This window comes from Lissotriton vulgaris, chromosome 1_2 (assembly GCF_964263255.1).
Source record: "Lissotriton vulgaris chromosome 1_2, aLisVul1.2, whole genome shotgun sequence".
Lineage (NCBI taxonomy): Eukaryota > Metazoa > Chordata > Amphibia > Caudata > Salamandridae > Lissotriton > Lissotriton vulgaris.
The window spans coordinates 86673332-86687626 of NC_141686.1; the positions used below are offsets into that span (position 1 = coordinate 86673332).

Consider the following 14295-nt stretch of genomic DNA (forward strand, 5'->3'; position numbering starts at 1 on the left):
CATACCCCGCCCAGAATACATTCCTGTATTTTAGCACCTAGCGGAACGACAGGGAACATTAATTAGAGCAATGAGTTATGCCGCTATATCATGTGTGCTTTAAAGAGAATTGAATCTGCGGAAGAGCATGGAACAGCAGAATTGTTATGTTAAATCTGATTAGCCATGGAGCCCCCGTTTGGAAGGCTGGTGAAACCTGGAGTATGCTAAAACATAAAGTGTTTAAGTGTGTCTACTGTAGTGATGACAGAAGTGGTATTCAGTAGCCTAATTAGGTATTCGAAATCCTATATCTTCCTACTTTCGCCTGCCTTATTGGGGACTAGATTATAGAGGCAATAAACCTGCCGAGCGGCCACCCTACAGCCGAGCTTGCTGTGCCAGAAGCGCGCCTCCCTCCCTGCCTGCTAGTTGTCAGCTAGTATATCCCCCAGGTAGCATTACAGGTATATTGGCTGGGGAAGAGCACTCTTATTCTCCTGTACCGGTCCTATCATGCCCCAGTGTCAACAAGGACATATACTGGCCAACTAGGCATTGTGCAGACTAGCAGAGGTTCTTCTCGCGCTGCTTTCTATTCCACCCCCACCTAGGGTCTTTAAAGCTCTTTTTCTCCTTCCTAAAGGACCTTGAGCATTGTATTAACAGCTCCAGTCGAAATCCCATGAGCGAAGGGGCAAGGCTCAACATTGTCTAGTGTGTTGTCTGCTAAGCTGTTCTTTCTGCATTACTAGTGAAATAAATGGTGTTCAGAGACGCATGTTTGCATTTCTGTGTATTTCCTTTTATCACTATCTTTTAATGTGGTTCATTTGTCTGAGTCTCAACAGAGAAATTGGCAGATGGTCTCGCACTACTTTTATGCTTTCTGTTTTTTTAGTGTTTTTGTAATTACCCACATTTGCTAATTTGGTAGCTTTAACATTTCTGATTACTCATTGTACGTTAATCTACTTACAGAGTCAAGAGGAAAGTGAATGTCCCAATGAACCTGTTCAAGAAGATGAAGGGTTTATGGGCATGGCCCCTCTGTTGCAGGCCCACCATGCCATGGAACGAGTAGAAGAGTTTATGTGTAAGGTAAGAATGTGCCGCTTTTCTCCCTCTGTAATTAGTTTAATTTCTTTTTTGCTTAATTATGTTTCTTAATCCATACGGATCCCTTAGTTCATGATCTGCTCCTTAATTAGTCCGAAAACCGTGTTGAGTCACAACTGAACCCTTTTTTTGTTTTCAGCATACATTTAAAGTAAAACCTTAGCATGGGTTTCTTAGGGAGGTTATTCTACAATTTAAATTAAGGTTTGCAGAGAATGTTGGCCCGTGGACACATTTGACAAATGGCCTCCTTTTAAGGTATACAGATACGCATGCATGTTGTTACTTTGAATCCAACAACATTAATATATCAAAGGACCCTTGACCAGTCATCCCAAGCATACCGTGTGTCACTTTCACCAGCACATCCCTCAGTACAGCATCTCGACCGAAAACTTAACTGCAGATTATCTAGAAAGGCCCTTTTCTATAAAAGTCTATAATTGTCTTGTCATAGTGTTTTACGTGATTTTGGCTGTCCAGTTGGCCTGTTATTGATCTAAAATGTCTTGGTACCATAGTGTCCTGAGTGGACTTCTTCAATGGATATTTATTTAGCTTGCGAGGCATTGGAAATAATTTTCTTATTTACCTGAGGGAAAATCAAAACAATAGAAACTCATTTCTGCAGTATTCTTCGAGAATAAAGTGTTTTGAGAACCCACTGTTCGATTCTCTGGTGGATAACTACGATTTTCATTTTATGTTTAAAGTATTTTATTGAAGCAGGGTGGGGTAGGAAACAACAGGGGGAGAAAAAAAAATAAACCACAGGATTCGCACAATCGGTGCGTATGATATAGCAGATACAGCAAAGCGGTTACATCTTTCCAATAGGCTTCGTCAGACTCGGAAACTCAGCTTTCGTACCTGTGGTCACATACAAATAACAAAGGGGGAGGGGGAGGGAAGGAAGGACGGGGGGGGGAGAGGAAGAGAAAAATAGGGGGGACAAAGAAAAAGAAATTAAAAGTGGGGGGGGAGGGGGGGGGGAAGGGTGGAGAAGCAACCCCGCTCCAAAAACCTACCTAACCAAACAGAACCCCCCCAACTACCATACCCCAACCCACCCCCTGTACTGTGCCATTACCATCAGCTCTCTCTTCATAACGAACCTCCAATAATCCCCGCTAAACAATGCCAGCCCCGTCTGATCAGACAGGCGGGTCCGGTGGCGGCGTCAGCCGTAGCAACCTAAGATATCTGGGACAGGTGATCTCCCGAAACTCAGAGCACAACAGGCTATGAAAGGGCGCCCATAGTTCTTCAAAAGTATCGGTGTCTCCCAGGGCTACTAAGGACATCTTCTATGAGAATATTTTGCACCGCCGACCCCAGAGCAATCGCAATCTGTCTGCCCCTCCTGGACCTAAGGGGATACATCAACCCATTTGGCAATCCCAGTAGAACATAGGCAGGGAACCTCGGCAGCTCTATCCCAAAACATTTGTCCACCTCACCCAGGACCTCCTCCCAATAAGGGGCCAGAAGGGGGCATTCCCACAGTATGTGCGTGAGTGTACCAGTATTGCCACAATTGCGCCAGCACGTCCCTGGTATTGCCCTGTCCATCTCGTGCAGTTTCTCCGGGGTGCGGTACCAATAGGTCGAAATTTTGGTGAAGGTCTCCGTAAGACCCGTGTGATAGGCCGAGTGGCGTGCGCAGAAGGAGATGTGTTCCCATTCCTTGTGACTCAACACTCGCCCAAGCTCCCGCTCCCATCGTTCCCGACCGGGGTTGTGAATATGAAAGGAGGGGGGTTGCAGCATTTTATACAAATCTGAGATCAGTTTAGCGTCCGACGTGCGAGTGATTAACCAGCGCTCATACACCGTGATCTCCCGGTTTGCCGTGTCGCGCACCTGCGGTTGAAGTGCCCAGTGACGCGCCTGCATGTATCGCATGCGCTCCGCCTCAGGGAGGCCGTAATCCCGCCGCAGGTCCTGGAAGGGGACAACTCCCTCAGGGCTGTACAAATGATACAAGGTACAGCATCGGGCCGCCCGCCAGCGCTCATAAGCACCGTAGTCCCCACGTCCGAAGCGGGACCTGCGTCACCAAAGACGCGTAGAGGTTAGGGGGTCGATGGGCCCGCTTCAAGAACGGTACTTCTTGCAGCGTCCTACCTGCCACCGCCTGATCTTGGAACAGCCAGTGCTTATCAGACTCCCACCGGCTCCACTCCACCAGATAGCGGAGTTGGGCGGCCTGGAAATATTTCCGCAAGTCCGGTATCCCCAGTCCTCCAGAGTCGGGCGCCAGCGTAGCGATGCTCCTTTTAATCCGCGGCCTGCGGCCCTGCCATACGAACCGTGCGATGGCCGACTGGGTCTCCGCGAGCCACCCCGCGGGGGGCTGAAGCGGCAACGCCCTGAAGAGGTAAAGCACCTGAGGCAGGAGGGTCATCTTCACCGCGGCCACCCTGCCTAGCAGCGACAAAGTGCCCATCCCACCGGCCTAGTTCCTCTCTGATTTTCGTGCTCAAAGCCGCATAATTGGCCGTGACCATCGCCAGAAGGGAGGGCGCCAACAGGATCCCTAAGTATGGAATCCGGTCCTTCGACCAGCTCAGAGGGTAAAGCCCCTGTAGTTCCGCTCTGGTGGCGCTAGCAAGCGAAATATCAAGGGCGGTAGACTTCCCCAGGTTCACCTTGAAGCCCGCCACTTCGGTGAATAGGTCCAATTCCGCAATGCAAGCCGGTAGCGACCTCCGTGGGTCATCTAATGTCAGAATGACATCATCCGCGTACAGGCTAATCGCATGATGGAATTCACCCATCTTGACTCCGACAATGTCGGGGTTCTGCCTAACCCGTTGAGCAAATGGCTCCATGTATAGGGCAAAGAGCAAAGGGGACAATGGGCACCCCTGTCGCGTACCCCGTTCAATGGGAAAGGGCCGAGAGCTGCCTCCGTTCACTCGGACCACTGCAGATGGAAACCGGTAACAATTGAAGATCAGGTGACGGAACTTCTCACCTATCCCGAACTTGCCCAGGACCTTCTCCAGGTAGGGCCAATGTACCCTGTCGAAAGCCTTCTCCGCGTCTATGGACAGGAGCATCCTCTCCCCTGGGATCCTGGAGGCCTTCTCAAGGATGTGGGTCACCCTCTTTGTATTGTCTACTGTTTGCCTGCCAGGCACGAAGCCCGCCTGATCCGAATCAACCATGCCCGGGAGATGCAATGCCAGACGAGCCGCTAATATGCTCGTGAACACTTTCAAATCCGTGTTCAGCAACGAAATAGGACGATAGGACCCACAGGCGGTCCTGTCCTTGCCCGGTTTCGGGATCGCGGAGACCGTGGCCTGAAGAAATTCGGAGGGGATGGCACCCGGCTCCGCAAAGGTGTTGAAAAGGCGGGTCAGCAAAGGCGCCAACTCCTGACAGAAGGTCTTATAAAACAGAGGGATAAAGCCATCCGGGCCTGGGGCCTTGCCTGGTTTGAGCCGGGATATCGCTGTGATCACCTCCTCGACACGGATTTCACGTTCCAGATACTGAGCCTGATCCGGCGTTAACGACGGGAGCGGCACCGATTCTAAATAGTCCACCTCAGCCTGGGCAGAGGAGGCCTCTCCCGTCAGGAGGTCAGCGTAAAAGCTGCGAAAGACGTCTGCTATTTGCTCATCGGCCGTGACCAAACCTCCGGCCGCGTCAACCAGTTCCTTCACTCGGTGCTGTTGGTGCTGCACCCTGAGTTTGTTGGCCAAGAGCTGCCCGCACCGATCTCCCCCCGTGTAATACCTGTGTTTCTGGCGAAGCATCGCATACTCCGCCCGATCCATGTCCAGGGCAGCCAAAAGTTTCCTGGCTGCCTTCAGCTGCCTCCAAACCCTGGGGGCCCCCGTCCTATGATGAACCTGTTCCAGCTCCCTCACCCGCCGGGTAAGCTCATCCCTCTTGAGCTGTCGATCCTTATTCTCAGCCGAGGAGATAGCTATAAATTCGCCCCGGAGCACAGCCTTCAGGGCTGCCCACTGTGTCGCGCGAGAGGTGTCCTCATTATCGTTCACACTCTGGAAATCCAAAATGGCCGCGCGGATCTGGTCCACTGTCGACCGCCTGTGCAGTAGCGTGTCTCGGAGCCGCCAGACCCCTCTCGGCCGAACCACAGGCGGCAGAGTGAAAGCACCCTCCACCGGCGCGTGGTCGGAAAGAGAGAGGACCCCCATATCTGCGTTCGAAGCCAGAAGGAGCATTGGACCCGACACAAGGAGATGGTCCAGTCTCGCATAGGACCTGTGAGCATGTGAGAAGTAGGAGTATGCGCAGGTGGTGGGGTGGAGGTGGCGCCACATGTCATGCAAGTCCAGCTCCTCAAGTCGAGTGCGAATCGAGCCCGAGAGCTCACCCGACTGGTGGTGCCGCTGCACAGACCTGTCCAGCGTCGCATCGAAAACAAGATTCAAATCACCCCCCAATACTATGTGCCTATCGGAGGTGGACGCCACGTCTTCTAGTGCCCTGTGCAAGAATTGGTCCTGGTGGTCATTGGGGCTGTAGATAGTGCCAACGGTCATCGCTAAATCCCCCACCCTGATCTTATATGCCAGAAGTCTCCCTTTCTGTTCCGCTACTTTGTGCAAGACCTCTCCCCTAAACGCCCTAGAGAACAAGATCGCCACCCCTGCCGTTTTAGAAGCGCTAGAGGAGAACAGCTGCGTGGGGAACTTGGGGGTACGCATTCTAGAGCAGTCCTTAGCCAGCAAATGGGTCTCCTGCAGCAGGCAGACATCCGCCTGGGAGTTCTCCAGCAAAGATAACACAGCCCGCCTCTTAACCGGGTTATTCAGCCCTTTCACATTTAAAGTGATCACTTTAAGCGCCATCAAGGAGGGGAATCAGTGGAGCACACACCAAGAAGCAGAGCCCAACAGGCAAACATGGAAGTCACCACACGAGGCCTCAGCACAGAGCGACTACGAACATCCCCATGGCACAGTACAGTCCCCGAACCCCAACGCCCCACAACTGGAAACCCCCCCCCCTCCCCCCGGGACCCCCCACATCCGAATCCATACCACTCCCAACAACAAACCCCCCGCTAGTCCCCAAGTTCGAAACATCCCCCCGCTGATCCCGTTCCCGTTCCCCGCTTCCCAAACTTTTCAAAAAAGACATTGTCCCAGTCCGCTCCTTATCGGACAAGGCCGTGGTAAATCAGTCTAGTGGACGTCCAGCCACCACCTCCAGCACTCGCCATTCCTCCCCGCCCTCCCCCCGAATCCCCGCACCTGCAAGAAGAAAAAGCTAGAGCAGACTCCCCCCGGAGTAAGTTCAGGCCGTCAGGGCCACTTCGCCATTCGCCGCCACTCTGGAGGCCCCCTGGATGGCGGCCGCCATGTCCGCTCGGATCGTGGGCGATCCCGGTCGTTCCGACGGTGGAGGGCTCCTCTCCCCCGCCTGCTGCCATCCGTCACGGGTGCTTCGTCTACGACGCGGCGCCGGGGTGTCCGTATCAGATGCTGTGAGGCCCAACACCGCGCAAACATCCTGGAGGGACCGGAGCTGGTGCAAAGTACCGTTCCATCGAAAAATCAGGCGGAAAGGGTGCCCCCAAGAGTACTGTGTCCCATGCTCCCGGAGGAAGTCGGTAGCGATCTTGAACGATTTCCTCTTTTGCAGCGTGACCGTGGATAAGTCTTGATACAGGGCCACGGGGTGGTCTCGGAAGCGGAAAGGCTGCTGTCCACGCGCTTCGTGGAGGATCCGCTCCTTCAGAGGGAAGTCCGGGAGGAAGGCCAGAATGTCCGGGGCGGGCGCCGTGGCTCTGCGGGGGCGACCCACCCGATGTGCCCGGTGTATACGGATCTGAAAGTCTTCCGACTCCCCCAAAATTGCACGAAAGAGGGCCACCAGGTATGCAGTCACGTCTTCACCCTCCTCGCCGGTCGGCACGCCACGGACCCTGATGTTATTCCGCCTGGATCGATTTTCGAGGTCCTCGGCGTGGGCCTGCAATTCAATCTGTTGTTCCCGCAGCCGCAGGACCTCCTGCTGCAGATGGGTGATCTCCTCGTCCCTAGAGTGACCAGCTTCCTCCACGGTGTTGACACGCTCCCCCAGGGAGTCCATCTCTCTCCGTACCTCACGGACCTCCCCGGCCACCTCACGCTTCAGCGTTTGAAAGTCCTCCCGCAGGGAACTGAAAAGCGACTCAAGAAATGATCGTCACCGGGGGTTCTCCGCCATCTGCACCCCTGGCCGGGGCCAGGGAGGTCGTGGTGGGCTGAGTTCCTCCACTACGCAGGGCGCCGCGCCCCAGCATGTCCGGCAAGGTTCGGTCACCCCTTCTCTGGCCTCTAGCGTTAGACATTTCAGCCGTGTAGGGGATGCCGAGGCTTTCCGACCGGCAACGGGAGCAGCCGTGCCGGCACACCTATACACCAGTCGGGGGCAGTGCCACACAAAGAGCCCTGGAAAGTTCGAGCCGCCAGGCCGGGGTTCACAAAATGGCCGCCCTGTAATATCGATAGGCCAACGCCCAAGAAGGAAGGCCTATCCTCGTCTCGGTTCCGGTAGCGAGAAAGCCAGCCGGTAGGCGGCCTCACGAAGCGATGGTCGCCGGGGTCAGCAATCCCAGGGAAAGATCTGCTCCAGGAGCTCAGTTCCGCTACTCCGCCGCCAACGACCGGCCGGAGCGGCCTCTCAGGACGAGCCCCTTCAAGCCACGGACCGGCGTAGCAGTGGATGCCGGCTCCGCCTCTGCCCATCTCCTCCGCTCAACTCCGCTCCATGCATCCGCCGTTGGCCGGCTCCGCCGCGCTCGCAAAGTCGCCGTCGACTCCCACTCCGACAGCACAGGCACTTCAGCGGTCCTCGCACAGGCGGCGGAGCGCTCCGTCAGGTTCCGAAGCCCGGAGGTCTCGCGGCCACGGCTCACACACGGGCCGCTCAGCGGGCTCCGACCCAGGCTATTCCGGACAGGATCTCACCCCCGACGGGGCATACAAGGCTCAGCAATCGATCCACACCTCCACCTGGGGCTCCAGGCTCAGTCACCGCATGATCCGGGGGGGAATCAGCGGATACGAGCGGTGCAGGATTTCAGGGGCCCGGGAGCTCTCGGCGAGTGCGACCTCTCAGCCCGCCATCTTGGCCACGCCCCCACGATTTTCATTTTGAAAGAAAGGTTGCGTATGTTTCTCTTACAGTCCATCATCTTCAGCAAAGAGAACATTACACGCCTTCTGTGGAAAGTCATAAAGCCACCTTTTGATGTTATCCCAATAATCCAATGAGATTAAGAAATCCAGCAGTAGCCTCATCACTATGGTGCGGTCTGTAGAGGTTAGCTTTATGTAACCAAAGCAACTCTTCGTTAATTATGGTTCCACACACAGAGCAATGTGTACATCTTCATAATCTATTAATAGCGGGCCAGTGTCCTGCATCATCACACGTTCTCAGTAGTCATTTCCCTTTGGGTGGACCGAGAACCGGTATAGGCGAAGCAGCTTCTGCATCATAGGATCTTTGATAGTCATAAACACTAGAATAATTACCCGCTGCCCAAATGGCCTCAGAACACTTCTTGTGTTCATGTACACAAGTTATTCATGTCCATCTGATTTTATGATGAAATAAACCCTATGATAGCATATCAAAGGCTCAGTTTTTTTTCTGGGAAAATACAATGATTCTGAATACCAATTTAATACCTGCTTTGCAGCATTTTTTCAAAGAAAGGTGAAAATGTACGAAGACAGAAAATAGCCTTATAGGCTTTCATTTTAACCCCTTCGCTGCGGCGGCTATTCCGCCGCAGCGCTAAGGGGGTAGGGCGGCCGTGCGGCGGTCACATGCTTGTGACGGAACCGCTCCGTCACGGCTCGCAGGTGAGCTGTGCTTGTGACGGAACGGTTCCGTCACGAACGCGCCCGCTCAAATCAGCGCCGCGCAGGCGCGCCGAACGGGCCATGACGGAACGGTTCCGTCACAAGCACAGCTCACCCACGGCTTGTGACGGAACGGTTCCATCACAAGCATGCAAGGGGTTAAAGAGAGAAAAAAAGGGTGCTGTCCCTTTAATAATCCACAAGTCTTCTCTACCCAGGGTGCACCCTATTGGCGTTAAACCTTCATGAGCCAGTTCCTTCCTCCTGCTCATGTGAGCACATGAGAATTAGAACTTCAGTTTTACAAATATCGCAATTTATCATAGCTTTTTAAGCTTCAATCAATGTTTTGAGACCTTACACATCGAGTAATGCCATAAGATCAGGATTCATGAGAAGAATTTTCCTCAAAAATGCTTTCTCTTTTTCTGAAGTGCTCTTCATGAGGCAGAAAAGGAAGTGTCAGACCCCCACACGGCATTACCATTAACCTTGGGAAAACGAAGACCATGACCTATAACAACAAAAAACGAGCTTCAAAATGGTTCAAGGGAGATACCTTGATTGAGAATACAGAAGAGTATAAGTATTTAGGGGTCATCATTGATAAAAACAGAAGTGATCAAAAGGAAAGGCGTGGCTCATGCGGTAAAAACCTTAAAAGGAAATTGGCAGGGCCTTCACTGGCACCCCTTCTTCGAGCAGTATAAGCCAAACTTCTTCTGATGATTTCATACAGGGAGATCCACTAAGAAACTGTGACGTGAGAGTTTTGGATAACATAATGGCGTGCTCCTGTAGAATCATCTTTTCACTTTCGTGCTTTACATCCCCGGCACAGATTCTGCTGGAGTTTGAACTGTTAAAACAGATGCTGTCTATCGGGGTTCCTACTCATAATGCTGTAACAGAATAAGAAAAGCAGAGACCAACACGCTGAATTACCTTCTATGGAAGGAGCTAGAAGATAGCAACTTTTGACCGGCAAGGACCTACCTTCAAGAATACCTAACTACTACTTGGCTTACGCAGCTTTTGGACACGCCTACTAGCCATCAGTTATTCAAGGAGCTAATTTGGAAATCACTAAAAATCTGCTCACTTACTCAAGATAAAGCTTCACTGACTCTCAGAGCCCACGGATGGATGACACTAAATAACTACAAGGCTCACTGTCCACAGAAGGTAATAAAACAAAAATGTACAATGCAATAGGTCTCGCAGCATTAAAGTTTGCGTTACTGGCATTGTAAATGACAATGCTTTGCATTAATTTTTTTTAAATTTGCAATTGGTATATAAACATTGTTTGTGAATGGTTAGCTGTTGCTTATGCTAAGCAAATTTGGCAGTAATATAGAGTGCTAGTCTTGCTTGTTATAAGCATGCTGATTTAAAGCGCTCTGATTCCTGCGGGTAAAGTTTGCGCTATATAAAAGTGAAAACTAATAAATACATTTAAAAAAAGCCTCCTGTACCACGTCCGTTCTTATTCTGCAATGCCACATATCTTTGGGTCCCTGTACTTATTAACTGCACCCCGCTGTGGGAAACCTCCATGGCGGGAACAATGTGTTGCGGGGCAGACACGGGCAATGTAGCCACTGTCCTGTGGCTGCACTGCGGGGTAACAGTGTAGGGGCAGGAAGGCAGGCAGTTGGTAGTGCTGTGCCATAGCAGTGTAGTTCTCTGTGTATGCTGGGCATGGGGGTTGCTATTGGCTGATAAGAAGTGGTGAGGAGGTGCCGGTTCGGTGTGCCTGCTTCCTGATCTTGGGCAGGCGACAGGTAAAACAAGAAGGCTTAGTGCTTTCCGTGGAGCCAACAATAGATATAGCCATCTGTTTCATATCTTAACTTAAATGTAAGTTATTTTGTTTTGTGATTTTCACAAAAGACCAGAACTGGGCATGAAGTTAGTGTTCCTGTTGGTGTGTTGTAGAGTTCAGAGCTCTTGTCCCCCACACTACCTCTCTGAGAAGCCTTGGACTGCTCACCCTCACTATCCTGAGAAACACACGCAAAAAAGGTTGGCCAAGATTTCAGAGCCATAGTGGGCCAGACACCAGTGACAAAATATCGAAATTGCCCGGTGACCCAGAAGAGAGTCTGACACCACTTGTCTATTTTCTCTCATCTTCCAGGATACCAAGTATCAGGCATGCCTCCTCGATTGATTTGGTTGTATTCCAAAAGGTGTTCCATCAAACTTCATATGGTCCAGCCATCAATTCCACCCTCTGGTGTGAGATTAACTCCCTTGCCACTGCCAGAATTCTGATCATCTGTTTCCTGCTGTTGGAGCTTCCTGGGCTTGCATTTTTGGAGCATTACTTTATTTGCTCTTTTCTGTGCTTGGCGGTTTCAATGTTGGGATGCTGATTCACAATAATACAGTGAAATAGCTCCGCTTCTTCAACACTGCTCCTTCAAAATCCAACGAGGCACTCAATTCAGAACTGTTTCAAAGTTTCTTATTGTACATCGGGTGGGATCACCCATGTATCGCCCCTCTGTTTGAATGACTACTAGGTGTGCTGCCCCAATCAGATGTCAGTGCAACGTCTTCTTTATTCAAGAAAGTGATTTCTGGTTCACTTCTCTTTCATAAAACTTTTCATGTCAGGCTGCGCAGTATCACCAAAAATCTCCACCTTCTTTTTTCAAGAGAATGTATTGAAATGAAGAGTCCAAATCATTCCCCTCCTTGGTTTGTAGTGCCAGAAATTACAGGTGCTTTCCTTGTGCTGTGTGACTTAGGGAGCAATTTACTGTATGCAGTGAACCCTTGCATTCGTTTAACGCTGGTGACTCAATCTGGGCCTCAGCAATGTCCCGGTGTATCCTTCAGCAGAATTCCAATGTGGACCACTGCTTTCCCATTTTTTGCAGAAAAGTCTACACTACGTCTAATACTAATGAAAGGTACAAATGCAAGCAGTACTTCATAAACCCTCTGCAAGACAATCCGTACTGTTTTTTCCACTACAGTGTTTTGTTGTCCCCCCCTCCCCCTCCTAACCCTCCCAAACAAGCGCGCGCCGGTCCCGCCTCTGGGCAGTACACTGAGTCCGGCTGCAAGAGACCCCCGCCTGGCGCGCCCTTCAGTGCGTCTTGCACACGCCTTCCCCTCCGGTATTGCTTCGCTTGCGCGGCCTTGACGCTCCTGGTGCCCGTATCTCCCCCGTGATGCCCCTTCCCTCGGTAAGAAATGCCAGTGTGACCAGCAGTCTCCACGGAAGAAGCCGGATTAACGCTGGTGGGGCGCTGGGACCTAGGCGATGTGGCTGGTGAGTCGGAATCCGATGCCCCACCTGGGCCGGGAGGAGTGGCGCCGATGCAGTGAGTGGGGCTTAGTTGGAGGGGGGCGGCAGGGGGGTGTCTCTGTGCGCTCGTGTGTGTGTGCGGCGGCGGGGGAGAGTGGGGGTGGGTGGTGTGTGTGTCTCTGTATGTGTGCGTGCGTGTATGTGCGCTCGTGTGTGTCTGTGTGCGCGCATGCATGTGCGAAAGCAGGGGGAGGTGTGACTGTGTGTGTTGGAGCTTCCCAAGAGACAGGAGAAGTGCACACGCGCGCGCGGCCCGCTCCGATCCCATTCTTGAGGATGCGCGTGTCCATCTCTTGTCTCCTGGGAAGCTGAGCCGGTGACTATAGGTCTCTGGCGAGACCGCGCTTTGGGGCGGTAATCGCCACGAGACCTAAAAACTACACAATTACAGTGAGACTCCTGAATAACCAAAAATCGATATCCACGCCAGTCGAAAGGCTGGCTTATGTAGGGGCGGCTTTGGAAACCATAAAGGCAAGTGTGTTTCCTTCGGAGGAGAAACTTTCTTCTATCCAGGAAACGTTATATTCTCAGTTCAACTCCTCATCCAACTGCAAAAAAGATAACCTCACTTCTGGGATTGATGACCTTTTATGTAAACATTGATCCCACTGAGAGGTTGCTCATGGGATCTTTCTGGCAATGCATAGAAGACCAGTGGTCCGAAAGAGAAAACAATTGAGAAGACAGACTAAATCTGACCTTAACAGCAAGGGAATCCCCCGCATGGTGGTGCAAGAGGCAGAAACAATTTCCCTCGCAAACAGTAATAACAGATGCTTCACATGCAGGTTGTGGATCTCAAAACTTAACAATTCATGGACGGTGGTCAAAATTAGAAAAATCATACCGCATAAATTACCTAGAGCTCAGAGCTGTTCAACAGCTCTCAAAACCTTCTTCCCATATCTATAGATCTCATCGACCATTCAGACCTTGACAGAAAAACACCGCCACCATGCATTAGATAAACAGGAAAGGATGCACCAGGTCAAGACCTCTGTCAATGCAAGCTCAGTGGATCTGGAATTGAGCTCTGTCCAAAAATGGCAACCATTCGCAATTCAGGAAAAATTTATGTTAAGGCAAACTTTCTCATCTGACGCTATGAAGAGTCTCACAAATGGATATTGGAGGACGACGTTCTAAAAGATATTTCCCAAGAATGGGAACACCTTCACTAAATCTATTTGCAGCAAAAGAAAGCAAAACATTCTTAGACTTCGTATCCAGACTTCCAGAACAGGGATCCCTAAGGAATGCTATTTTGATTGAGTGGTTGAGGCCATTACTCCACACTATTCCATCAATCCCATTTATACCAATAGTTATTCTGATCATACTGATAGCTCCAGATTGGCCAAGACAGTAGTGATACCCCGACTTCTTGCAAAACCACAGAAGAGGTTTTCTAAATAGGCCCCATGGTCAAATTCCACACCCGACCCTTCCATCATTGAATTTGGCTGCAATAATCCTAAAGCCAGACAATCTGGTCATCTTAATATGCCACCAATCTGTATGGAAATCCTGAAGGAGACAAAATCTCCTTCAGAAAGTACTTAAGGATATTGTCTGGCCTTCGGATTATTTCAGCCATATTAAGTGGAAAACATTCCGTATCTGGTGTCAGCAGGAAAGACAACATCCAATCCCACATTAAGAAGACGTGATTCTCCCTTATTTTTTACACTTGGTGTGAGAAAGTGAGTTTCTGTTGCAGTACCCCGCCCCCCCCCCCCCCCCCCCCCCCCCACACACACACTTTTTGCCTGATACCTGATGCACTTTTCCTTGGGGTGCCCTGGGTCCCTGCCCAGGGCCTGTGTTCCTTCCCTAAAAACTGTATTAAAGCCTAAACCCAATCAGCATCTCTGGCCACATGTCAGCCCTTAGTAAATATTACCCTAGGTACCCAGGGCATTGTGACCAGAGAAGACCCCTAAGGGCTGCAGCAATTATTGTGTCACCCTTAGGGGCCCTGTACCCTGACACACACACTGTCTATGCAGGCTGAGTGTCCTGGTG

General features: G+C 51.2%; 1 protein-coding gene across 4 annotated transcripts in view; it reads left to right on the forward strand.

Moving 5' to 3' along the window:
- LOC147733966 (adiponectin receptor protein 2-like) overlaps positions 1-14295 on the forward strand; it is a 489190-nt gene that overhangs the window by 358891 nt on the left and 116004 nt on the right. For all 4 annotated transcript variants that reach the window (XM_086952872.1, XM_086952869.1, XM_086952871.1 and 1 more), the window contains exon 3: positions 961-1080. In XM_086952872.1, the coding sequence (XP_086808998.1) occupies positions 961-1080 (120 nt within the window). The remainder of the gene's footprint in view (positions 1-960; positions 1081-14295) is intronic.